Source organism: Oncorhynchus clarkii, chromosome 1 (assembly GCF_045791955.1).
Source record: "Oncorhynchus clarkii lewisi isolate Uvic-CL-2024 chromosome 1, UVic_Ocla_1.0, whole genome shotgun sequence".
NCBI classification, from domain to species: domain Eukaryota; kingdom Metazoa; phylum Chordata; class Actinopteri; order Salmoniformes; family Salmonidae; genus Oncorhynchus; species Oncorhynchus clarkii.
This window is the reverse complement of record NC_092147.1, coordinates 58,805,877-58,832,549: the sequence shown is the minus strand read 5'-3', so window position 1 is coordinate 58,832,549 and position 26,673 is coordinate 58,805,877. Positions and strand designations below refer to the sequence as shown.

Here is a 26,673-nt window from a genome sequence, read left to right as displayed (position 1 = left end):
AAAACCCACTTCTGTTAACTACTTCCTTCATGCCAATCTTAAACAAAGAAAACTGTTTTAAGTCTGATGAATCAATAGTTTAATACATTCAAACAGTAATCCTAATTTCATGCGCTGGAATATGAATTTTAACCAACTCTTGTTTATATTCAACCGCAATCTAGACCACCATCTAGTGGTCAAACAGAGCAATAACAAGTCATTCTTAATTTTCACACCATCAACATTTTTTTTCCATCCTTTAAAGTAGGGAACATAAATACATTTAAAAACAGATGTTTATCCATCTTTACACATTTTAATTGAACACACCTATAAAGCTAAAGTTGCATGTGTATGCCTGATTGTATCCATTGATAACAATGGGAATTAGGCAAGACCGACCAAAAAGAGAAATCTACAGATCCATTTGAAGACCTTTTCAAATCCTCTTCTCGTTCCTTCTCCCATTCTGTTTCTCGCAGACATACATGGACTGCTTGTTCAGGGGGGGGGGGGGGGGGGGGGGTATGCCTGAGCAATAAACTGCATAGACTCAGACCCATAGAATTAGCTTTAATTAGATTTCTATGCACAGACCCTCTTGGAAAACAGGCAGAAGGACACACATTCAACCATTGGGATGTAAACTTTTCAGGCCCTCCTCTTGTTCCTTTGCATCCTCTTCCCAGACTGCGCTCCCTTCTGGGCCCCTCTCACCATGCCTTTAAACTGGCCCTGCATCTTTGCTTTCTTCCTACACACACAAACAACAACAAAGGGTTATTAAGCTTTCGCCATTACAACTCTACTACAATGTTTATTACTAGTTCATTGCTATGCGTTTACCTGCGGTTGAGCTGTGCTTTCCTCAGAGGGATGTAGGCATATGGATCAACCTTTCCTTTCCTCTTCACATCTCCTTTACCCTTCTGGAGAAAAAACAAACAAAAAAAACACACTTCAGCCTTGCGGAGATTCAACAAAGAGCTGACCAATAGTCCACGCTTGAAATCAACCTAAACACACTGCCTGTGTGCATGTGTCACCTTGGCCTTGTAGTCTCCCCCCAGGTCTCTGCTCCCACCCAGAGGTCTGTGGATCCCCGAGCCTCCAGCTGAAAGAAAGAAAACTTGCATGAATGCATACACACAAGAGATGGCTGAGACCAGCAACCAGAACACACAGACAAATAGACAGACTTATAGTCAGCTGTACCTTTGTATTTCAGCTGGGGTTCAATCTCCATGTCATCATCGTAGTGACCATCCCGGAATGTCCTCCTCTTAGTCTTTATCTGAGAGAGAAAGAGATGGGGGGGGGGGGTCAAAGGTTTCAGAAGTTGTGTCAGCAGAGGTAGGAAGTAACACATTTCAAATACTCTTGTTACTGTCAGAGTAGCTTTTACGAGTACTGGTACTCAAGTATTTTTTTTAGTCAGTAACAGTTATTCTACTTGAGTGGGATTTTTCAGTACTCTTTCCACCCTGGTGAGTGGGGGAGCATGTGAGTGAGGGAAAGAGTGTAAATGGGTGATTGAGTGAATATCAGCCAGTTCCATGACAGTAAAAAGTAACAGAGGGGTGAATGAGTGATTGATGGTTGAAAGAATTACAATTGTTTATTTCTGGAGTCTGAAGAATATTGAAGTCTGATAAAATAAATTAACCTAGTTCCTACTGTACATTAAATTTAATATCTTCCTTTAATGCATGGAAAAGATAAGATTACCTGAAAATTGTTATAATAACGAAATTAGCTAATTCTCAAGGTCAATCTTTAATAACTCAATTACTTTTACTCTGAGTACCTTTTAAATAAGCTACTTATTACGTTGTTTTTTTACACCAGTAATTTGACTTCTACTTGAGTAAAATGTCATTACCCTCTTAATTGTAAAGTCTGGTATGAGAACGATAGGGGCTATCTGCAAAAGCTGGGTGTCTACGGAAAGCTGAAATTAAATCTTGGGTGTGATTTACTACCATATATTTTGGCATACAAATATATAAGGGGAGGCCGAGCCGATGACCTAATTTCAAGATGGCTACTACCTACATTCCGGTTAGCGTTGTGAAGCATAAACAAAATAAACACTGAATACGTTGATACACACCGACAGCCAGGGCTCCACAAATCATGGGAATATATTATTTGTCTGCCTGTGACCTACAGTTATTGATCACCAGCCCCAAGAGTCAAAATGTTTATTTCGCTCAACGTTTTCACCAAACATCTTACAAGGTAAGCTTCGATTTGGTCTGTGTTTGACCTATAGCAACATGGGGGTATCAAATGAATCCTTAGGTTGGTAGGAACAAATCTAACATATTGACAATGTTATCGGAAAATGACTTAATAGCAACATTGAATGTCCACCGAGTGACTATATCTTTGCGCATCAAAAATATGTTGCTTGCTTACACACTGTAGGCATCCATTACACAGTGGATTGGTTATGGCACATTGACAGTTTTGTAGCCAATGAGATAAGCTTTCCAGGGATATGCAGTTCACCTGGGTGGGACAAAGCAAGGCCTAGAACCTTTTATGCGTAATGCAAAATATTGCTACCTGGCTCAGAGACAAGACGCACAGAGCACGCTACATTAACAATGTAAACAGACTGAAATTAAAGTGATATCGCTTTAGCATAAAAGATGGCTTCTCAAGGGGAGGGGAAAAAAAACGTACAAAATATTTGGACAACGAGGATTTCGACTTGGCCGATTGCTTTCCGGGAGGATTGGATCCCCTTTTAGAGTAGTTATAAGTTGTCTGCATTTTGCGCTTTTTATTTAGTTTACATAGGCCTATGTAACAAGTCATTTCAATGTTATATAATTCCAAAGTAGTTATTGTCCATGTTTCATATTAGTTCACTGTATGCCGTTTCATCCTTGTAACTTTGGAGAGGCCAATAAACTCTCATGACCATTGTTTATTTGTGCTTCTATTTGCACTACTACCAGGTCCTCCACAAGACCAGGAAATAGTAGAAGACTATTTCAACACTTTGTGGACATTGCTACAATAAAAAAGCGTTAAATCTCCACAAGCAGATGACCAAAGCAAAAAGGTCAAACCCCTCTTTCCCAGTTGGCCTTCCGAGAGCAGTTGGTGTTGGGAATGGCTGAATTGGGGGCCCAAATCAACCTCACAACTATCAACAAGGTGAGTGCCACTATCCAACTCGCATGCCAAGAGACAAGTAACGACATGCACAAGCTATGGTGAAAGTGGAATCTAATCTACACTTTTGATGCAAAACAAAAGCCATTTGTAAAGTTCAGCTTATTTCTATTCTTGCACCTTTTTTAGTGAAGGACACGTGTGTAACCAAGTTGATAAGACATTTTTATATATTATTGTGTGTATATCTGTTGCTTTTATATGTTTTTTTTTTTTTTTAGAAACAGTTAATTTGTATGTGGGGACAATACATTGGATATGTCTAGGCTAAATGTTTAGGCACTTTCGGGAGTTTGAAAAAGGAATATTCATCGCTAGTCTGACCAATCGTAATCCACGCTTCAAGATTGTTTTGATCACGCGGACTGGGATATGTTCCGGGAAGCATCTGAGAATAACATAGACGAATACACTGATACACGGTGACTGAGTTTATCAGGAAGTGTATAGGAGAAGTTGTACCCACTGTGACTATTAGAATCTACCCTAACCAGAAACTGTGGACATATGGACGTTTACATAAACTTAAGTTTAAATGTATTTGGCTAAAGTGTTTCACAATTCCTGACATTTAATAATAGAAAACAATTCTCGGGTCATAGGTCAGTTAGGATCACCACTTTATTTTAACAATGTGAAATGTCAGAATAAAAGTAGAGAGAATTATTTATTTCAGCTTTTATTTCTTTCATCACATTCCCAGTGGGTCAGAAGTTTACATACACTCAATTAGTATTTGGTAGCATTGCCTTTAAATTGTTTAACTTGGGTCAAACGTTTCAGGCCTTTCACAAGCTTCCCACAATAAGTTGGGGGAATTTTGTCCCGTTCCTGCTGACAGAGCTGGTGTAACTGAGTCAGGTTTGTATGCCTCCTTGCTCGCACACACTTTTTCCAGTTCTGCCCACACATTTTATAGGATTGAGGTCAGGGCTTTGTGATGGCCACTCCAATACCTTGACTTTGTTGTCCTTATGCCATTTTGCCACAACTTTGGTAGTATGCTTGGGGTCATTGTCCATTTGGAAGACCCATTTGCAAACAAGCTTAAACTTCCCGACTAAATGTCTTGAGATGTTGCATCAATATATCCACATCATTTTCTTTCCTCATGATGCCATCTATTTTGTGAAGTGCACCAGTCCCTACTGCAGCAAAGCACCCCCACAACATGCTGCCACCCCGTGCTTCATGGGTGGGATGGTATTCTTCGGCTTGCAAGCCTCCCCCTTTTTCCTCCAAACATAATGATGGTCATTATGGCCAAACAGTTCTATTTTTGTTTCATCAGACCAGAGGACATTTCTCCAAAAAGTATGATCTTTGTCCCCATGTGCAGCTGCAAACCGTAGTCTGGCTTTTTTTATGGCTGTTTTGGAGCAGTGGCTTCTTCTTTGCTGAGCGACCTTTCAGTTTATGTCAATATAGGACTCGTTTTTACTGTGGATATAGATACTTTTGTACCGGTTTCCTCCAGCATCTTCACAAGGTCCTTTGCTGCTGTTCTGAGATTTGTGCTTTTCGTACTAAAGCACATTCCTCCAGCATCATTCACATTCTGTCTAGGAGACAGAACGCCTCTCTTTCCTGAGCGGTATGACGGCTGTGTGGTCCCATGGTGTTTATACTGGCATACTATTGTTTGTACAGATGAACGTGGTACCTTCAGGTGTTTAGAAATTGCTCCCAAGGATGAACCAGACTTGTGGCGGTCTACAATATTTTGTGTGAAGTCTTTGCTAATTTTTTTTGATTTTCCCATGATGTCAAGCAAAGTGGCAGTGAGTTTGAAGGTAGGCCTTGAAATACATACACAGGTACACCTCCAATTGACTCAAATGATGTCAATTAGCCTATTAGAAGCTTCTAAAGCCATGACATCATTTTCTGGAATTTTCCAAGATGTTTAAAAGCGCAGTCAACTTAGTGTATGTAAACTTCTGACCCACTGGAATTGTGATAGTGAGTTATAAGTGAAATAATCTGTCTGTAAACAATTGTTGGAAAAATTACTTGTGTTATGCCAAAGTAGATATCCTAACCGACTTGCCAAAACAATAGTTCGTTAACAAGAAATTTGTGGAGTGGTTGAAAAAAAACAAGTTAATGACTCCAACCTAAGTGTATGTAAACTTCCGACTTCAACTCCTATCATTTCCTCAATCTCCCAGTTGTTTCTTTCCAAATATATACCAAGTTTTTGCATGTCAAAATCATGTAATTACACATGAATAGCATGTACTTTTGGGTATGTCTATTTAGGCGGAAATCTACGTTTTGCCATTACATCGAATGAGGTTAAACTGTACTTCTACCTTAAGTAGAATATTCAGTACTCTTCCCACCCTTGTGTCATTAATCTCAGCAGGCAACTTCTTACGCAATGATATTCATTTTTTGGCAAATCCTAACTTTATCCAACCTAATTAATGACAATGGGAGACTTGGGCTGCGTTTACATGGGCAGCCCAATTCTGACATGTTGCACAATTATCAAATTATTTGTCAAAAGACCAATTAAGCGGCCCAAAAAAAAAAAAACGGAATTAGGCTGCCTTTGTAAATGCAGCCGAAGTGAAAATGTGGCTTGAGTGGACTTTAGGGTTGACGCATTTAACAGGTTGGGTTGTAATCAAACGGGTTGTAATCCCTCCGATGAAGCCGGTTTCACGAGTGTTTGTGCATATTGTCCCGATGCTACAACATGAAAGGAGCTTTATTCGGGACATGGGGAGGTCGTGTACCGCGTCTAGGAAAGGAAGTCGCCACAGTGAGCACAGATCCCATGGTAACGTGGAAAATCAGTAGGCAACGCTGATGGATACTCACACTCTTGACTCCAGCCTCCTCCAGAATGTCTTTCATCTCTCCCTCATCATCTGTAAGGGAAGAGAGAAACATCATACTGAAATGTGAACAAAAAAGATGGATTTGTGGATTTATAAAGCCCTTTTCACATCATAATTTAGCTACACAGTAACCCAACCTGGACCGCAAAGAGAAAGCAGAAGCAGGTTATGATAGACTATTACTAGATGTAGAGATGGAGTAATGTGGGTGAAGGCAAAATACTAATTTCCATTTCCACAAACTGGAAGATAAAATATATACTTTATTTTAATTAGTTAGATGAAAATGTGGTTGAAGAGAAGTTCAGATCACTTCTCTCTCTACTCCCATAACAAAGAGTGAGTTTGGGTGTCTGTGTGTGTGTGTCCTACTACCTTTAGTCTTGTCTCCCTCGTCATTGTCCTCTTTGATGATGAGTCTTCCGTCTGACGTGACCTTGAAGTTGTGCTGAACTTTTGCCCTCTTCTTCATGTCTGGGTTGGTGGCTGAAACACACACACACTCCCAGGTCAATACATACACTCTCCATACAAAACAATTAATCTCCTTGTCTACCAAAAACCATGGGTCGTGATCCTTAAGCACCAAAAAGAAAACTGACATTAACAGCAAGAAACTACATTGACTTGTCGAATAAGAACTGCTCATTTTCATATCGCAAAATGTTTAAAACATTTTCCTTTGCATGTCCTAATGAACAAATCTAGATCAACATTAGTCATATTTCATTCCAGACAATCCTTCCTTCCCTCGATCACTTCTCTTTGTTGATCGGAGACAACCGGGTGGATGTTAGCAGTAGTTCTAGACGTTTCATCCTGATCTGAATGACCAAAGGGAAGGAAATACGCTCCCCGGAATGAAACACAGCAGTAGTTTCAACACCACAAAGTTGAGAATAAAGGCTCCATTACCCAAGACCCTCTGGGAGACAGTGGGATCCAGGAAGTTGAGTGGTTCGTCTCCCTGTCCCTCCTTCAGCCAGGCCCGCCCCTTCTGCTTTGTGGGCTTCTTCTGGGTCTTAGCGCCCTTAGGCCTTTCGTCATCTGACATATCAGAGTCCGACTCGGCCAAGATCTCCTCAATACTGAGGGAGGGAAGAGGAAAGAAGAAGTGATGAAGAGAGAAAGTCACATCTCGAATGTTAAGATGTGTATTACGGAGTCAAGAGTAGTGTAGCGTGTGTATACCTCGCTCCCCGGGCTTTTGGCTTGTCGTCCCCGCTGTCTGAGTCGTCGTGGTCTTCGTCCGCCAGTCTCGATCTCTTGGTTCTGGCCTCAGCCTTACGGATGTTCACCAACACCTTATGATGCTCCACAGGCAGCTTGCTTTTCACCAACTCAAACCTACAAATCAAGTCAAATTTATTTATATAGCCCTTCTTACATACATCAGCTGATGTCACAAAGTGCTGTACAGAAATCCAGCCTAAAACCCCAAATAGCAAGCAATGCAGGTGTAGAAGCACGGTGGCTAGAAAACTCCCTAGAAAGGCCAAAACCTAGGAAGAAACAGGCTATGAGGGGTGGCCAGTCCCCTTCACAATGTACATTGCCCTAAATGTACATATCGTCATGATTTCACTTGTTTTTTAACTTGAATGTTTTATAACGTGCAGGTAACTGCGAAAATAATGGAATCACTTGAGTAAATGAGGGAACATAAAGTACACTGAACAAAAATATAAATGCAACAATTATACTGAATTACAGTTCATATAAGGAAATCAGTCAATATAAATGAATTAGGCCCTAATCAATGTATTTCACATGATTTTAATCAGCTTCTTGCTATGCCACACCTATCAAGTGGATGGATTATACTGGCAAAGGAGAAATGCTCACTAACAGGGATATAAACAAATTAGTGCACAACATTTTAGAGTAAAGCTTTTTGTGCGTTTGGAAAATTTCTGGGATCTTATATTTCAACTCATGAAACATGGGACCAACCCTTTAAATGTTGCGTTTATATATATTTTTCAGTGTACACTATCGGTCAAAAGTTTTAGAACACCTACTCATTTAAGGGTTTTTCTTTATTTTTACTATTTTCTACATTATATAATAATAGTGAAGACGTCAAAACTATGAAATAACACATATGTAGTAACCAAAAAAAGTGTTAAACAAATACAAATATATTTTATTTTTGAGATTCGTCAAAGTAGCCACCCGTTGCCTTGATGACAGCTTAGCACACTCTTGGCATTCTCCCAACCAGCTTCATGTGGTAGTCACCTGGAATGCATTTCAATTAACAGGTGTGCCTTGTTAAGTTAATTTGTGGAAATTCTTTCCTTCTTAATGCGTTTGACCCAATCAGTTGTGTTGTGACAAGGTGGGGAGGTATACAGAACATACCTCTATTTGGTAAAAGGCCAAGTCCATATTATGGCAAGAACAGCTCAAATAAGCAAAGAGAAAATGACAGTCGATCATCACATTAAGACATGAAGGTCAGTCAATACGGAACATTTCAAGAACTTTGAAAGTATCTTCAAGTGCTGTCACAAAAACCATCAGGCCTTCATGGTTGAATTGCTGCAAATAAACCACTACTAAAGGACACCAATAAGAAGAAGAGACTTGCTTGGGCCAAGAAACACAAGCAATGGACATTAGACCGGTAGAAATGTGTCCTTTGGTCTGGAGTCCAAATTGGAGATTTTGGGTGTGGGTGAACAGATCTCCGCATGATTATTTCCCACCGTGAAGCATGGAGGTGGTGGTGTTATGGTGTGGGGGTGTTTTGCTGGTGACACTGATTTATTTAGAATTTAAGGCACACTTAACCAGCATGGCTATCACAGCATTCTGCATCGATACCCCATCCCATCTGGTTTGGGCTTAGTGGGACTATCATTGGATTTTCAACAGGACAATGACCCAACACACCTCCATGCTTAGTATGGGCTATTTGACCAAGAAGGAGACTGATGGAGTGCTGATGTGTTATTTCATAGTTTTGATGTCTTCACTATTATTCTACAATGTAGAAAATGGTAAAAAATAAAAAACCTTGAATGAGTAGGTGTTCTAAAACTTTTGACCGATAGTATATATTGAAAGCAGATACTTCCACACAGGTGTGGTTCCGGAGTTAAGTCTACATCCTTGGTTCGCGATATCTAGGTAACATATGGAATTGTTGTAAGAGTCATACCATGGATCATTTAGCCATTTGAGTTGGGATTTTAGAACCCCTGTAGGTAGGTATAACATCCCCGACTAACATCCCATAATGCTTAAAGTCATCTATAAAAATTTGGGGCAGGCCGGTATTTTGGCTACCATGGCAATTCCCCCATCCACAGGGCAAGCGTGGTCACAATGGTTTGATGAGCATGAAAATGATGTAAACCATATGCCCATGTAGTGTTGAACGGCGTACTGAAACTTCTGTACTTCTTCCAATACTGAACATGAAATAAGTTGTTTTCGGTACTAGAGTTTGTTACTTCCGGTAATGTCAACTGTGTCTCACGGATCAAGTCAGTCTATCAGCGCAGCCGATGTCCCCCTTCTGTGCAGCATGAGTGGGGAGCTAACACTCTTGAATAATGCAACACGGCATGTAGAAGCGGTTACAAAAACAATGCCTTTACAATGCAAGGTGATACCGATAAGATTTCAGCTTGGCCGTCTAACCTTCCTTGCTAGCTTACAGTTGAAGCTAACATCAATAAACTCCCCTCGTTCTTTGTGAAACGCCCACAAAATATGCAAAGCGTATTGCCACAAACTTTATTAATTCACTTAAAATCAGTCCCTCTCGCACATCTCCCCCAAAGATTATCTACTGGCTCAGCGAACTGACTGTGTGTGTGTGAGAGAGAGGTCTTAGACGTGCCCCCCCCCCCCTTGTGAATGACATCATTATTAGGGGTGTACCAAGTACCTCGGACAAAACACGTATCATACAGGATATGGAACATCTATGCCAATGTATGTACAATATCCACGTATGTCCCTGTCCATTACTGCCATGTGGGTATTGATAAAAACAGATACAGCATGCCACTCTTCAACTCAGATCCACATAAGGCTAATCCTCTAGCAAGATAGAGTGAAAAGTGTCAAATCAAATATGTTTCCTAAACTTACCCAAACTTCCTGATGAACTTGGTGAAAATGTTTTTCAGTTTCGTCCTGAAGTGTCTTCTAACGTCATCCTTGATGTTCCCAACACCCTCCATCTGAGAGAGACACACAACCATGTTCAAGCAAAGTTTAGCTAACCAACTTCAGCACCAACATAAGTGGTTTTCTGCTACACAGACCCAGAAACCCAACACAAACCGCACACAACCCTACCATCACAGTGACGTGTCCAGCCAGTGTCTTGGGGTCCATGACGAAGAGGATGACCTTGACGAAGCTGAGCGCTGCTTTCACAATCTCCCTGGTCCGAGACGTCAGCAGCAGGCACACGTTGTGTAGGAGGTGCTCCATCGATCCCATGTCTATAGAGTCTGACACGCACACACACACACACTTTGTAACAGCTGCGCCAGTGATGAAATCAGCTAGAGCAGGGCTGTCAAACCCATGCCACGGAGGGCCGAGTGTCTGCGATTTCCACTCCTCCCATGTACTAGATTGATCAACTAAGGTCACTGATGAGTTAGGAAGTCCCCTCACCTGGTTGTCTACGTCTTAATTGGATACAAATTGAAAGGAAAGAATGAATGAAAACCAGCAGACACTCGACCCTCCATGAAACAAGTTTGAAAGCCCTGAACTAGAGGGACATAAACACACCATAAACACACACCGTAAACAGTGTCAGTGTGAGGGGAATAGAGTTGGTTTACCTTTGTACTCAAAGACCAGTCTGGTGAGAGCCAGGACTGTACATGTGATCATCGTGACCGAGCCGGTCAGCCCCACGTAGACCAACAGTAGGTACTGCTCCAAGGCTTCTACAGAGGGACAGGGACAGAAAGACAGGGAGTAACTCTCCGTGACAGTAAGAATCTAGAGGACATGTAGCCTAACCAAATGCCTCTGGTCGAGTAATCCTTACCTTTGGCATCTCCACAGAACCTGATAAAAGCGTTTCCTATCTCCACCAGTAGAGTGTAGGCGTTCTTACGAGCTCCCACTGACACCTCCTTAGTACATATGATCACCTAGGAGAGTTAAAGAATAGTGTAAGTGTGTGAGTGCTAGCGTGAGTATGTGTGCGCGTGTGTGTGTGTGTATACCTCTGGTAGCAGGGCAGTGATGAAGTCTCTGTGTTCATCACTCAGCTGTTTCACAATGTGGATAAGACACTTTAGTCTGGGCTGAGAGAGGAAAAGGGAACAAGAGGGAGAGTTAGACAAAATTAAGCTGGTTGAGCCGTCCTTGCACTCAGTTAAGGGCGAGGAGCACACACAGTCTTACCCTCTTGGCGGGAGATGAAGCATTCTTCAGTGTCCCCAGCAGAACGTGTTTGAGCGTCTCTAGGTGAGAGAGAACGAAAGATCTACACTCCTCCCTCTCTCCACCGCACATCTCCTCCAATACACGGTATGCCTTCTTCTGCATGTGTGGCTCCTTATTCTACACACCCAAAAATCAGAAAGGGAAACATGTATGAGTTGTGGGGGGGAAATAAATCTGTTATTCAACTCCTGGTAATCTAAACAATATATTACGCTAAAAGTGACGTGTTTAGCATTTAAAATAATATGGCTGGTTTGGAAAACATCTCCACATCTTTGCGCAGTCAAAATGTCACGTGTCCTAACCTCCAGGTATGGCCTAATCAGCTCAAAGGTCTGACTCATTGTGACCTCATCTACACAGGGTGCCATGGCAACCATCAGGTCCATGACAGACAACCTGGGGGGAGACACAGATGTAAGATTCTGATTTCATTTTGTTAAATGTTAATAGGAATGTGGTCTTGGCATTGTACAGTAATTGAATTGGCAATTCAATTGTAATACAGAAATGTAATCTTATAATTCACCCCAAACACAACTAACTAAGCACATTCCTACCGTATGAACTCAGTGCTGTCTGGGCTGCTGAGTCTTTCTGTAGCTTTCGATAGGAAGGTACACACCATCTGAGAGGTAAAACATTACACCACCACCAGGAGACAAAACATACATTTTTGTTAGGCATTTTGTTGAGGCATGGAGGTGTGTGTCTAAATGAATGAGCATGAAAGAGGCTCTCAGTTTTTCCTAGGTTCCGTGAATCTTCTCTTCTCGCCTTCTCAAAACTCAGGGGAGGAGAAGTCAGAGGAGAAGAATTTTGGAACTTATCCTCCATTGCGTTTTGAGAAGGAGGCGAGGAAATCAAAAGAAAAATTGTGATCGTTAAGGAGCCAGAGTGTGTACCTGTGGGTCTGTGACAGTCAGGTAGACTTTAATGGTGTCTAGGACAGCCATCCTGTAGGGGGCAATGTCTCCAGGAGCAGGCTGCTGGCTGAACACGTTGAACAGGATGGGCAGGAAGTTCTTAGCAAAACGCCCCACCTCCGCCTTCTCCTCTTCTATTAGGGGGAACATAGCAGAGGAGAGTTTAGCAACTGACCTACATAGCGTGTGTGTGTGTGTAGTAGAGGAGGTTCTGGGAACTATCATCACATGAGAAACTTGAGCTAATGCCTAGGCTTTATGTTTGTGTGCGTGCGTGCGTGTACCGGTGTTACAGCTCTTGGTGATGAGTGTGCGTATGGCCTGGCAGATGGTCAGTCGTAGGTCAGGCCGTTCGTTGATGGCCATGCCCAGTGCCCTTGCTACACCTTTAAACGACACCAGCAGGTCCAAGGGCCCCACACAGAACCCTGGCAGCATGGTCCAGATCTGACGAGAGCAGAAACACACCAGTGAGTACGGTCCAGGAATGGACACACTATCACAGAACACACCATATCACCGGGAGAAAACGAAACACCTTATCATGGTGCAGATGTGACAGGGACACACAACACCTCAGTGTCGGAACACCAAGAGGCCATACAAATTGTATTAAATGTTGTTTTTAAAGTGAGGCGAGCAAAAAAAATAAAAATTAGTCAAAACCTAGCAGCCTAATCAAGAAATATGAGTTTAAGAGGCATAGTTCAGCCATAATTTGAGAAAGTTCTGTCTCTCTTTACTGGAAGCAATTTTTTTGTTTTATTAAGAAAAATGAGGGGCATCCGTTAAACATGTCATTAAATGTATATGGCCTAAGTAGGAATAGTACAGCTATGACAGGACGTACACAATAGCTTTGACAGGAATGCAAGGAGAGAGACAACACTCAAGTCTGGTAGATATGTAAGGGATAAAACACTGACACTGTCAGGGGGGGGGGGGGAATAATGGGCGATGCGGAGCGGTTTATTCCACCCAATCAAAACTAAAGCACAAATTTACGAATTGACTTTTAGCGATACTTTCAGTCGGTAAGTAAATTCATACCATTTCATCCTTCCACTAAACCTGGTCGTTCGTTCTATTGGTTAGGTTGCTAGAGAAGCGGACTGGCCATTTGTTATTTTGGTAAAAGGTTTCTAGAGACGTGCACCAGTAGTTAATTATAATATTCGATTGCTACGCAGGCTGGAAGCATTCTTATTCATTGCCTTCACAGCTAACAAAATCACGTCAAACAGGGCCGCTAGATTAACAGCATTGGCTTAAGCTGTTTTCTAGTGACATTTATGTGGATACATCCATAACAAGTAGCCTATGCAGATGGCCGATTTCGGCTGGTACAGAAAAAGTTCCCGTCTAGCCAGGAGTCAGGACACTGTTTCTTACTGTTCATTGGCATTGCAAATCAAACACTAGGCTCGAAGCTAGCTAAATTGTTTGTTGCTAGAAAATCTGCCAATATGACAACCAAATTCCACTGAAAACAGCTGGTCAAACGTAAAAGCATGTTGGAGTATGAGAGCACGAGCGCCACTTGCGTCATGACTGCAACATAGTAAAAGAGGGATCAGAGAAAATCATGCTCAAAGCTCACTATCTTCAGACGCTGTAAAAAATACATCTCTAGAAACAAATATTTTTTTACCTTTATTTAAGTAGTCCGTTAAGAACAAATTCTTATTTACAATAACGGCCTAGCCCGGCCAAACCCCAACGACGCTGGCCAATTGTGCGCTGCCCGATGGGACTCCCAATCATGGTCAGTTGTGATACAGCCTGGAATCGAACCAGGGTCTGTAGTGAAGCCTCTAGCACTGAGATGCAGTGTCTCAGACCGCTGTGCCACTCGGGAGCCCAAATCAATGCTTTTTCCTTGTTGGACCTCTGTTTCCAATGAAACGCACATCCATGAGCTACTTGCTATTAGCTTCACGACTGACATTTGGACCAGCGATGTCAGCCCCATGAGCATGCGCAGTCTGACAGCACAGTGGGTCGACGAGGATTTCGTACTGAGGAAAGCCGAACGCGCTGGTTCTCTTACCGCTGGCTGCCAGTTCAATGGCATTTGAGATGTTTGAAACATGAACACACACCAAGCTCCATTCGAACAACTGCCTCGAGAAATAAGCTCATCAACTGTGTCTGCAGCAGACCCTCTGTCATGGCATTGAAACACCTGCTCAACAAAACTGCCGACACAGACCGTGGGGTTAACTTGGAAAAGTACTCTAGTAGAGGCTGTGAACAAGCGATTCGGTGGCATTCTCACTAATCCTCTTGACTGTGTTGCCACCATGCTCGATGCTAGGTACAAGGACCGCTACTTCGACGCAGACAAGAAACAGGGTTTACGTGAAATGTTAGACACAGCTGGACAAGATGGAAACGGACACAGTGACAGTGCGCACCGAGGAAGAGGACCCACGACAGAAGAGGCCACGGACAGACAGAGCTGAAACTTCACTGCTTGACATGTATGATGAAATCCCCGTTGAGAATGAAACGACTGAACAAACGAAAAACGAAACAGCACAGCAAGTAAGTGAAATAAATAGGTTTTGATTATGTTTCACTGGTAATGGGGACATACCTAAATGCCAACAAAATAACATTTGTCAGTGTGTGTGTGTTTCAACTATTTAGCTGTATTAGAATGCTTAAAAGGCCATTACAATTTTAAATATCAGTATTGGGTTTTTTGGCAAGGAAAATATTGCTAATCGGCCAACAATGTCATATCGGTGCATCCCTACTGCATGGTGCAGTGATTTAAAACAGTGCCTATTGTTGGAACTACTTCAGAGATGTCCGATATCTTTTCCAACTGTCCGCACATATGTTATTAACGACCACTCTAGAATCTCTTTCTAGCCAAACAGAATGGGGTATTCAGCAATGCCGTGGTATAAATGACAGATATCGCCAGGTGTACAAGTGTTTCCTCTGACACATTGGTGCGGCTGGCTTCCGGGTTGGATGGGCATTGTGTCAAGAAGCAGTGCGGCTTGGTTGGGTTTCAGAAGACGCATGGCTCTCGACCCTCGCCTCTCCCGAGTCCGTACGGGAGTTGCAGCGATGAGACAAGACTGTAACTACTATCAATTGGATACCACGAAATTGGGGAGAAAAAGAGGCATTTAAAAATAAATTTTTTTTAAATAAAAAATGACAGATAAGACGGAACACCCTCACAGCATGGAGACCTATTCTAACAAGATTCTTACCTGCAGCTGGAGTGTCTTGTAGACTTTAGCCTCCAGTTTCTGTCCAGCCTTCTCCAGCTCCTCAGCTACAACACACAGGCACAGAAATGAGCGATGCATTGTTTACGCTTACACCCACTCACACACAAACCATTAATTTACCTCTCTGTCGGAGCGTGGCAGCGAGCGGCAGGAGATATGATGTGTAGTAAGCCAGTTGCGTGTTCTTAACGTGATCCCGTATGACAGGGATCAACCAACTACGAGGGAACTCCAGATTGTCTCTGCCAACACACACACACACATACAATTATTAAACTCTGAAAAGACACAATACAAACTAACCTTCAAAAAAATTACAAATATAATCCACTAACGTAATAAACAGCTATAACTTAGTAACAAACAGTAATCACAGTAGCAGACATACTCCAGTCCAGTGATGTTGAGCGGTACAGCGGTCAGCAGTACTTCAGGTCCCATGCTCTCTACAGCACCACCTACAGCCAGGTCCAGCTCACCACAGAACGGGAACCGGGGGGTGGAGCGCAGGTCCGCTAGAGACTGGAGAGACTGAGAGAAACAAAGTTCAAATGATTGTCAGTTATAGAACAAGTGGTAAGTATTTGGGCATGACAAAGCCACTGTGTGTGTGTGTTAACTTGGTCCTGTCGGGGAGCGTTACCTTGGTCATGACCGGGTGTGTGTGTTTCCCTGCTGCTCTGTAGAAGCAGCCCAGCAACTGCAGAACAAATGGCCAGGAGGCGTGGAAACGATACGACAGACCCTCCTCCACGATACTACAATACACAGAGGCAGCATAAAACTAGATATCAAAACATAAATATATATATACTCCTTAATTATGCCTTGACCCCTGCGTGAGTCAGTGAGTGACACAGAAATTGTTTTAGCTTGATGTTCCAAATGTCTGTATCGCAATAAAAATCAAGGACGTTCTTTGTTTCATTAGCACAGACACCAAGCCCCTCCCCCTGCCACTCACAACAAAGAGACGAAAGATCCCTTCCTCCTCTCTGACAAGCAGTTTCCACTCACTATTTGCATTTGAGGTTTGGTCCGACATAAAAAATACAAATAAAAATATTTTTTTTTAAATCGGTCATATGGACACCGAAAGACATCGAGACATTATTTTAACGTAATAGAGGAAAACTTTACCTACGTAACAATACCCGTTTTAAGTATCAACTCCCAAAATGTTGGACTGGGCAAAGCCTACTAAGACAGGAGTATCAATGAAAATGATTGTGGAAAACTAACACTCAATTTCATGCCGCACGCGCGCTGTAGTCTGTGTTTTATAAAATGTGCACTGAGCATAAAAATATATTTGTGTAAGGAATTGGCAACTCGTTCTCATTCTGAGAAATAAGCTTCTTCTTATCCAGGTAGGCCATTTTGATTTCAACATCTAAAGAAAGTGAACAGTGTATGTTGTTCCAACAGTTGGAGACAGACAAGGTGTATTCATAACTGCTCAACTGTTATACCTTGTAGGCAAGCAAATAGATCAAAGTTGGCTTGACTTTAAATATAAAGATTATCTGGCTACTCAGTGGGCTTGTCTTTGATTATGTGACCTGTATTAATTGTCTATAATGCCTTCTACCAGAAGTTGGTCATTAATAGCTGATGTGCATGGTTCTAGTTACACTTGTAACAAAAAGGTCATTTTTATAGAGAGACTTGAAAGCCAGATCAGTGACTATTGCAAAACAAAAACAGGTTAAACTATTTTGATATAACAATTAAACTATTAGTGGGTCTTATGGTTGAAGTCTTATGTTTAGCCTAGGTATAACTTTATTCCTGACTGTTTGAAATACCTTTAATTATGCATAAAGCTTATTTGGCGAAAAAAAAAGAGAACATGAATCGGCTATAAGTTTTAGGCCGTATCACCCAGCCCTAGTGAGCGAGCGCACTATCCCTAGGTGAGTGTGTGTGCGTGCGTTCTCACCGGAACATCTTGCAGACGTAGGAAGGGTTTCCAGAGGAAGCGGTGGGGCTGACGGGGCCGATCTCCTCCATGCGAGGAGCCACACACTCCGACAGCAGAGTCTACAGCACACGAGCACAGTTAGGGCCACTTAACAGGGTAGGTGTAAACAAAGTGGTGAGCTTGAAGTATCTTACCTTGAGTGTATTGGTGGCAGCAGAGACGACTTGTGGGTGAGGTGACAGGAGGCAGGACATGGCTGTGGAGAAGAGACGAGGGAGATGACCCAGACTTAGAGATGACTGAACACTGAGGAGAGAGAGAGAGAGAGAGAGAGAACATTCAGTTAACTAAAAATAAGAATATATTTTTACTGCTGCAGGTGTAGTGTACCCTGGTGTAGTGTACCCTGGTGTAGTGTACCCTCCCGGGTGCAGTACCCTACCCGGCCAGGTGAACGTGGGCTTTCTCCATGACAGCCAGCCAGGCTAGTAGAGGCTGCAAATCATTCTCACTGGGCAGGTAGTCATACAGGGCCTGAAGAGAGAAAGAACATAACACAGCACCGTTAACCCATTTTCAGCCCAGGTTTACAGTGTAAAGGGGGTATGAATATGTGGTGGTGTTTTTGGATCCCAGGCTGTGACTTTAGCTTTGTGACCTTACCGTGATGATCTGAGCATTGAGTTCAGCAGACAGGGTAACAGGGTTGGGTTTCCCACTGAACAGCTTATGGAAGGCCTGCATGGCACATGCTGTCACCAACTAGAGAGAGAAAGCAGGGAGAGGTCAGTTTGGGAAGGTGAGGTGTGTGTGTGTGTATGAATGTGTGTGTGTTCTCACCACGTGGCTGAGGGTCATCACCCTGAGCAGAGTCTCACAGCAGGACTTGACGGCATTGAGAGGGAAGGTGACCATGAGGTCCTTCAGGAGACCCAGGACGTGCAGGGTGGTGGTGTCCTCCTTACTGCCTGAATAAAAATAACAAATCAAGAGAAGCTTAATTAAAGGGTCATGTAGGGGCGATTTGAGTTCTCTAGCTTTGCTTCAGACCTTCTTAAAGACAGTGTTGCAGTAGCATAATCACAAGCCGCAAGCCCTGTCAATCAAAGCTTTGAGAGTAAAGAGTTAAAACAATGGACCTCATAAATAAAATTACAGATGTAAATCGTTGCCTCTGCATTCAAATAAAACCATGGACAAAAAAAAAATCCCCAAAGGTTGGGGGTTGTACCTCCTGCCTGTTCAATCTCTTTGATGCAGAACTTGGCGGCCATCGCGGCAGCAGGGTGGTGGGTCGGGGCGTTGTCTGTAAACAGTAAGTCACTGCCTCTCAGGATGGAACACACACCGTGCTGCGCTGCTTTACGGATCTGAGGTGGAGAGTGGAAACAATTGATTGCCAAATGATTGTGAATATAAGGTACTCTGTGTGTGTGCGCGGGCGCGCGTACCTTGGGCTTGCTGTGGACAGTGAAGCTGAGTAGACCGTGGTATGTCTGCAGAGTAGACGGGTAACTCCACACTGTAACATCCTGCTTCCGCAAAAGAGTGGAGAGGCACGACAGGATCTGGAGAAAGAAAACACACGTTGAACATTTAAATAAAGTTATGTTAAAAGGTACCCGCCGGACGGACACATACACACACACACTCACCCATCTGAGTGCGGAGGCGGACTCTGAGCTGGCCAGGGTGGACATGACGTCCATCAGAGCTTTGGCCGTGTCAGAGAACTTACAAATCAGCACTGGTGCTGGAACCCTGAGGGACACAACATACATATTCAAATCACTTAACAAATACTTAAAACACATAAACCACAGTCAGACCTAAAACAGTAGGAAGATTTCCATTGACCCAGGTTTATTTGACAAAAGCATTGTCGCAAAAAATATAATTATGACGTGTAATGGAAATGGCAGATAGGAGACATTTTTTAAAGAGGCCGGTAGACGTACAGCCAAACTCTCCAAAATTTGGTGGCTCCGAGAGAGATTTTCGCGTAAAATACAGAGGTAGCCATTACTCCAATCGGTCAGAGTGAAAAACGAATTGTCCCGACTGATATATTATCGAATAGATATTAGAAAAACACCTTGAGGATGGATTCTAAACAACGTTTGCCATGTTTCTGTTGATATTATGGCGCTAATTTGGAATATTATTCTGCGTTGTGGTGACCGCAATTTCCGGGCGATTTCTCAGCCAAACATGAAGAACAACCGGAGCTATTTCGCCTACAAAAATAATATTTTAGGAAAAAATTAACTTTGGCTGTCTACCTGGGAGTCTCGTGAGTGAAAACATCCGAAGTTCAGAGGTAAACGATTTAATTTGATTGCTTTTCTGATTTCCGTGACAAGTTTGCCTGCTGCTAGCAAGGCATAATGCTATGCTAGGCTATGATAAACTTACACAAATGCTTGTCTAGCGTTGGCTGTAAAGCATATTTTGAAAATCTGAGATGACAGGGTGATTAACAAAAGGCTAAGCTGTGTTCCAATATATTTCACTTGTGATATTCATGAATAGGAATATTTTCTAGGAAGATTTATGTCCGTTGCGTTATGCTAATTAGTGTCAGATGATGATAACGGTCCCGTTCACCGGCTGGGCGTCACTACAGGTTAAATCACTGGACAAGTTTATGGAAACAGAGCTAGTGACCACAGTTAGCATGGGTGAGAGCTGTGACGAACTGTGGGACTAACCGTTTCATAACCAGGTTGAGGAGGTAGGCTACAGCAGCCAGAGACTCCCCTGAATCCACTGCCTCCAGGGTGGTCATCTGAAACCAGAGAGAGAGAGAAAGACACACACACCAAGTTTAGTCTGAAAAACAATTTTTCTCCTGGTTAGACCAGAGTATTGTCCACTGTACGTATGAATTCTGATCGACTCCAATGCAGGAGCATAATGCAACAGAGAATAACATTCATCTTAATATGCCTCCAGTTCGTACGCACGTGCAAGCATCCAACGCAATTACACCTTTGTAGGAGGGTCATTCATCTAGTGATATTGAAACTATGATAGACAGGCACAAGCGGTAATTAGGCCCTACTCACCAGAGCTGCAAAGTACTCTGTTTCCGTCTCCTTCCCTCCCTGAGATCGAATCACCTCAGTCACCGCAGCCAGCACTGCACATATCTATGGGACGAGACCGATACGAATAGTGAATATCTTTGGCAAGTAATTGGTTTAGACCCTATGCAGCGGCGAGGTTAACATAACATCAATACAACAGTGATACACCGTTGATGTCAGCTTCTGTTACAACATTTTCATCTCACCTTTATTTAACTAGGCAAGTCAGTTAAGAACAAATTCTTATTTACAATGACGGCCTACCCCGGCCAAACCCTGACATACAATGCATTCGGAAAGTATTTTCCCACATTTTTTACGTTACAGCCTTATTCTAAAATTGATTAAATACATTTTTTCCCTCATCAATCTACACACAATACCTCATAATGACTAAGCGAAAACATGTTTAGAAATGTTTGAAAATGTATTAACAGAAATACCATATTTACATAAGCATTCACAGACTTTGCTATGAGACACAAAATTGAGCTCAGGTGCATCCTATTTCCATTGATCCTCCTTGAGATGTTTCTACAACTTGATTGGAGGCGACCTGTGGTAAATTAAATTGATTGGACATGATTTGGAAAGGTTTAACTGTCTATATACAGGTCCCACAGTTGACAGTGCACGTCAGAGCAAAAACCAAGTCATGAGATTGAAGGAATTGTCCGTAGAGCTCAGAGACAGGATTGTGTTTAGGCACAGATCTGGCGATGGGTAACAAAATATTTTTGAAGCATTGAAGGTCCCCAAGAACACAACGGCCTCCATTCTTAAATTGAAGTTTGGAAAACACCAGGACTCTTCCTAGAGCTGGCCGTCCGACCAAACTGAGCAATCGGTGGAGAAGGGCCTTGGTCAGGGAGGTGACCAAGAACCCGATGGTCTCTCTGACAGAGCTCTAGAGTTCCTGTGTAGAGATGGGAGAGCTTTCCAGAAGGACAACCATCTCTGCAGCACTCCACCAATCAGGACTTTATGGTAAAGTGACTAGACGGAAGCCACTCCTCAGTAAAAGGCACATGACAGCCGGCTTGGAAAAGGCAACCAAAGACTCTCAGACCATGAGAAACAAGAAAACCCTGAATGCCAAGCGTCACGTATGGAGGAAACCTGGCATCATCCCTACGGTGAAGAATGGTGGTGGCAGCATCATCATGCTGTGGGGATGTTTTTCAGAGGCAGGGACTGGGAGATTAGTCAGGATCGAGGGAAAGATGAATGGAGCAAAGTACAGAGAGATCCTTGATGCAAACCTGCTCCAGAGCCCCCAGACTGGGGTTAAGGTTCATCTTCCAACAGGAAAACAAACCTAAACACACAGCCAAGACAGCGCAGGAGTGGCTACAAGACAAGTCTCTCACTGCTGTGCAGTGACACTCCCCATCCAACCGGACAGAGCTTGAGAGGATCTGCAGAGAATATTAGGAGAAACTCTCCAAATACAGTTGTGTTAAGCTTGTAGCATCTTACCCAATAATACTTGAGGCTGTAATCTATGCCCAAGGTGCTTCAAAAAAGTACTGAGTAAAGGGTCTGAATACTTATGTAAATGTTATTTAATAAATTGCAAACATTTCTAAAAAAACGATTTTTGCATTGTCATTATGGGGTACTGTGTGTAGATTGATGGAACAAAAACAATTTAATACTTTTTTAGAATGCTGTAATGTAACAAAATGTGGAAAAAGTCAAAGGGTCTGAATACTTTCCGAATGCACTGTAAGTACAATTACCAGGTCATTTAGAATAGTACAGTCCCCCAGAGTTACACACCTCTTTATGGGCAGCTGAGTTGGACTCCCAGAAGCGCTGCACCTTTCTGAAGGTGAGGTTAGAGCAGTCCGACAACCCGCTGAGGAAGGTCCCTGCGCTCCTCTCTGAAAGGGCCTGCTCTGCCGTCTCCTCCATACAGGCATCTCCCCGGTCACCCGCACCCCTCTCCAGGGTTCCTGCCTGCAGCTCGTTGTGCAGCTTGAGTGCATCAACTGTCAGGTCACTCTTCTCTGGAGAGCGAGAGAAGATATCAGTATCTAAGGGTTGTGTACTATTGACTGACATTAGGTTCTCTTTGTGGATGATGGTTTTCAAATTGGGTAATGCAATTACAAATTCAATCATTTTCTAATCAAGTGACAATGCCCAAGAAGTCTGTGTTTGGAGGATATTATGGAACCAGTGTTAGGCCCGAGACAAACGAGTTACCAACATATTCAAATAATGATTGACGTATTTTAATTAACTTATTTAAATGCATTTATTAATACTATTTCATCCTTGCACAAGATATTGTCCAGAAACAAATCTAGGGTTGCTACCCAAGCCGGCTGGTCGTTCTATTGGTTCGGTTGCCAGCGACACAACCCAGTCGTTCAGTCTTTCTGTTCTGTATCTATGGACGCGATCCTGTCGTTCTTTCCAAATGTTCCATTGCCATACTGGATTGCAACGTTCTTATCCCTTGCTTGATAGCCAACTACGGGCAACTTACAGTCACGTCAAACATTGCAGACAGAATAACAGTAGCTGCATTTGTTTAAGCTGTTTTCTAGTGAAATTAATTTTAATACTTCCATAACAATGAGCTAATGAGGCGCGATTTCACCTGGCATAGAAACTGTGCTCTCTCTCGTCAGGACACTGTTGTTCAGAGGAGCTAGCCAACAACACAGCTAACAACTTCAAACTGAAGCTGGAAAGACGGCAAACTAGCTGCACTTCTTTTCATTTGACCTTTTTTCAATTTACATGTCTGTTTACATCCATAAACTATGCCAGCTGATTCATGATTTCGACTGGCTGAGAAACACTGCCTGCATCCCTCTCGACCTGACTCCCGACCCCTAACGTTCATTACAATGGACAGTTGGAGATCGAATTTGAATATTTTAACCATGTTGCAAATGTCGGAGACAGACAGTAAGGTTTACAAATCCACGCTGTTGAAAACTAAAAGTTAGTTTAAAATAAGTGTGCGATAATGTCTAGATGCTTTTTAAAGTGGAGATCAAGTTTATATGCCTGTGCTGATGAGACAGTGGGTTGCGCAGACAGATGGAACAGAGTAAATAGGCTGATCAAAAAGGAGGACCAAGGCACTTCATATAATTAATTAAAACACCTTTAGTATGGCATGTTCAATAGAAACAAAGTTTTAAAAATCTGACGTGTTTCAGCTGCATGGCATTCCTCAGGGACTACAAAAAAAGAATACAATGGCATTGTATTTTTTTTGTACTCCCTGACTAAGGCCATGCAGCCAAATTTGATGACCAATTTACCCCTTTTACCAAAGAGCACCTTCTGTCTACCAAAATGTACTATTGTGTACCTTAGTAGCGCTTCCCTTCCTCTTTCTAAGAGTAAATAAGCTTTTTAATGTCATAGATTTAGCCGGTGGTAACTTGTGGAATAGACACCGGCTGGAATGCACTTTTAACCAATCAGCATTCAGGATCAGACCCACCCGCTGTATAAACGCAGTTCTGAGGCATGACGGATCACGTGATTTATTGCTTAAAATATAGACTGAAGGATGTACAATAGGTTGTTTTGGGTTCGAATGTTTAGAAATATTGCATTAAAGTGTTTTGTTAGTGCAATACTTTCTAGGTCAAGATGAGCCCAACCATAAAACCGTCCAAAGCCCGTAGCATAGGATTGTGTTAGTTAGAACTACTATGGTCGGCACTAGGCTAGTTGAAGCTAGCATATGATTTGGCTCATATGTCAGCATAGCTGTATTATTAACACAGCAATGAGAATGGACTCAAACGACACTGACAACTTTCCAGAAAGTTGGGCACGTTACAAAAGTTGAAAACAGCTAGCCTTTCTTTGTTTAGAAATTGTGTAATACAGACTGCTTGCTAACTTCGCTGGGTGGCTGACTTTCCACGTGTTGTCTCGTCTCAGGCCGAGCACGCTGCAAATGCTTACCCGAGGGGCGGCTGAAGAAACGGCTTTTGGCAGCCTGTCTGAATCGGCTCGTCTGGGGGTTCGAGTCGCTGCTGTGTCCCTTTTTCCATCGTTTCAGTTTCGATGCGGCCCCAGATTTTAATTTTCCAGATTTCACCATATTTTCAAATACTACAAACCACTCTGGCTCAGCAAAACATTTGTCGCAAGTGGCTCTGTCGCTCTCCTGATGACGTAGCGGGGATGCGATCGCCCAAGTCTTCTTCTTCTTCTTCTGGGGCTTTTATGTCAGACTACAACCCAAAAAGGTTTATTACTGCCACCAACTGGCAGGGGTTGAAAAAACTACGTATAAATAAAACCCATACGTGACAGGAAAAACTAACTTAATCCACCCAAAATAAAACAATAAAAACATCTTCAAATCTCCCTTCTCAGGCTCTATGACCTGAGAGGATGGTAAGGCTTTTGACGTTACTCCATGCAACTCCTCAGCCGAGAAGTCTTTCAGTCCATGGAACAGTTCCGCCTCATCCACAATAATATATATTTTCCTGGACTTCCTTTCCACCTTGACAGTGCAATTAATCACCACAGGCTAGATAAGGATCATATCACCTCCAACTTACCTGACACCCTAGACCCACTTCAATTTGCATACCGCCCTAATAGATCCACCGACGATGCAATGACCATCGTACTACACTCTGCCCTATCCCACCTGAACAAGAGGAATACCTATGTAAGAATGCTGTTCATTGACTACAGCTCAGCCTTCAAATCCATAGTACCCTCCAAGCTCATCATTAAGCTCAGGGACCTGGGTCTGAACCCCGCCTTGTGCAACTGGGTCCTGGACTTCCTGATAGGAAACAACACCCCCACTAAGCTGATCCTCAACACAGGAGCCCAATAAGGGTGCATGCTCAGCCCCCTCCTGTACTCCCTGTTCACCCATGACTGTGTGGCCACGCACGCCTCCAACTCAATCATCAAGTTTGCAGACAAGACAGCCTACAGGGAAGAGGTGAGGGCCCTGGCGGAGTGGTGCCAGGAAAATAACCTCTCCCTCAACATCAACAAAACTAAGGAGCTGATCGTGGACTTCAGGAGACAGCATGCCCCAATCCACATCAACAGGCCGCAGTGGAGGTGATGAAAAGCTTAAAGTTCCTCAGCGTACACATCACTGAAAATCTAAAATGGGCCACCCACACAGACAGTGTGGTGAAGAAGGTGCAACAGCGCCTCTTCAACCTCAGGAGGCTGAAGAAATTGCTGAGTGGTTATCGAAAGGGAAACCCTCAAACTTTTACAGATGCACCATTGAGAACATCCTGTTGGGCCTTGTCACCGCCTGGTACGGCAACTGCACTGCCCGCAACCGCAGGGCTCTCCAGAGGGTGGTGCGGTCTGCCCAACGCATCACCGGGGGCACACTGCCTGCCCTCCAGGACACCTACAGCACCTGATGTCACAGGAAGACCAAAAAGATCATCAAGGACACCAACCACCCGAGCCACTGCCTGTTCACCCCGCTATCATCCAGAAGGAGAGGTCAGTATAGGTGCATCAAAGCTGGGACAGAGCGATTGAAAAGCAGCTTCTATCTCAAGACCATCAGATTGTTAAATAGCCATCACTAGCTGGCCTCCACCCAGTACCCTGCCTTGAACTTAGTCACTGTCATTACCGGCTACCACCCAGTTACTCAATCCTGCACCTTAGAGGCTGCTGCCCTATGTACATAGACATGGACTCACTGGTCACTTTAATAATGTAACGCTTGTCTCTTTAATAATGTAATGCTTGTCACTTTAATAATGTTTACATACTGTTATACTAATTTAACTATTGCTGTATACTAGGCCTGCCCCGGCCCCAAAAAAATCTAGGTCGACCAAATGTCGTATGTTCTTTCGATCAATCGATTGGTCCAAATTTTTAAACGTCAATTTTCCATATAAAGACACACCAAATGTGTTTTAATAAGACAAATGCCTCAATAAGGCGCCAGAGATCTAGATAATCTGACCCAACTATGCCTCAGCGGTATTCGGCACTGCATCGCAGTGCTTGAGGAGTCACTACAGACCCGGGTTT

The 26,673-nt window shown here is 43.0% G+C and overlaps 1 protein-coding gene across 1 annotated transcript; it reads right to left on the bottom strand.

Moving 5' to 3' along the window:
- Positions 1-55: 55 nt before the first annotated feature.
- On the bottom strand, positions 56-24,819 carry LOC139409286 (ribosomal RNA processing 12 homolog). The gene is made up of 34 exons (XM_071154209.1): positions 24,592-24,819; positions 22,429-22,658; positions 20,626-20,709; positions 20,269-20,345; positions 19,213-19,318; positions 19,009-19,125; positions 18,789-18,927; positions 18,398-18,525; positions 18,221-18,319; positions 18,000-18,091; positions 17,752-17,863; positions 17,576-17,676; positions 16,277-16,391; positions 16,022-16,164; positions 15,754-15,875; positions 15,613-15,677; positions 12,664-12,826; positions 12,359-12,513; positions 12,014-12,081; positions 11,759-11,852; positions 11,412-11,570; positions 11,231-11,311; positions 11,050-11,155; positions 10,838-10,945; positions 10,338-10,495; positions 10,128-10,219; positions 7,212-7,367; positions 6,936-7,108; positions 6,396-6,506; positions 6,001-6,050; positions 1,198-1,276; positions 1,029-1,096; positions 829-911; positions 56-736 (listed from the first exon to the last, which is right to left on the bottom strand). The coding sequence occupies exons 1-34, from the start codon at positions 24,728-24,730 to the stop codon at positions 634-636; spliced, it is 3,876 nt and encodes a 1,291-aa protein (XP_071010310.1). The 5' UTR covers positions 24,731-24,819; the 3' UTR covers positions 56-633.
- Between the last annotated feature and the right edge of the window lie 1,854 nt (positions 24,820-26,673).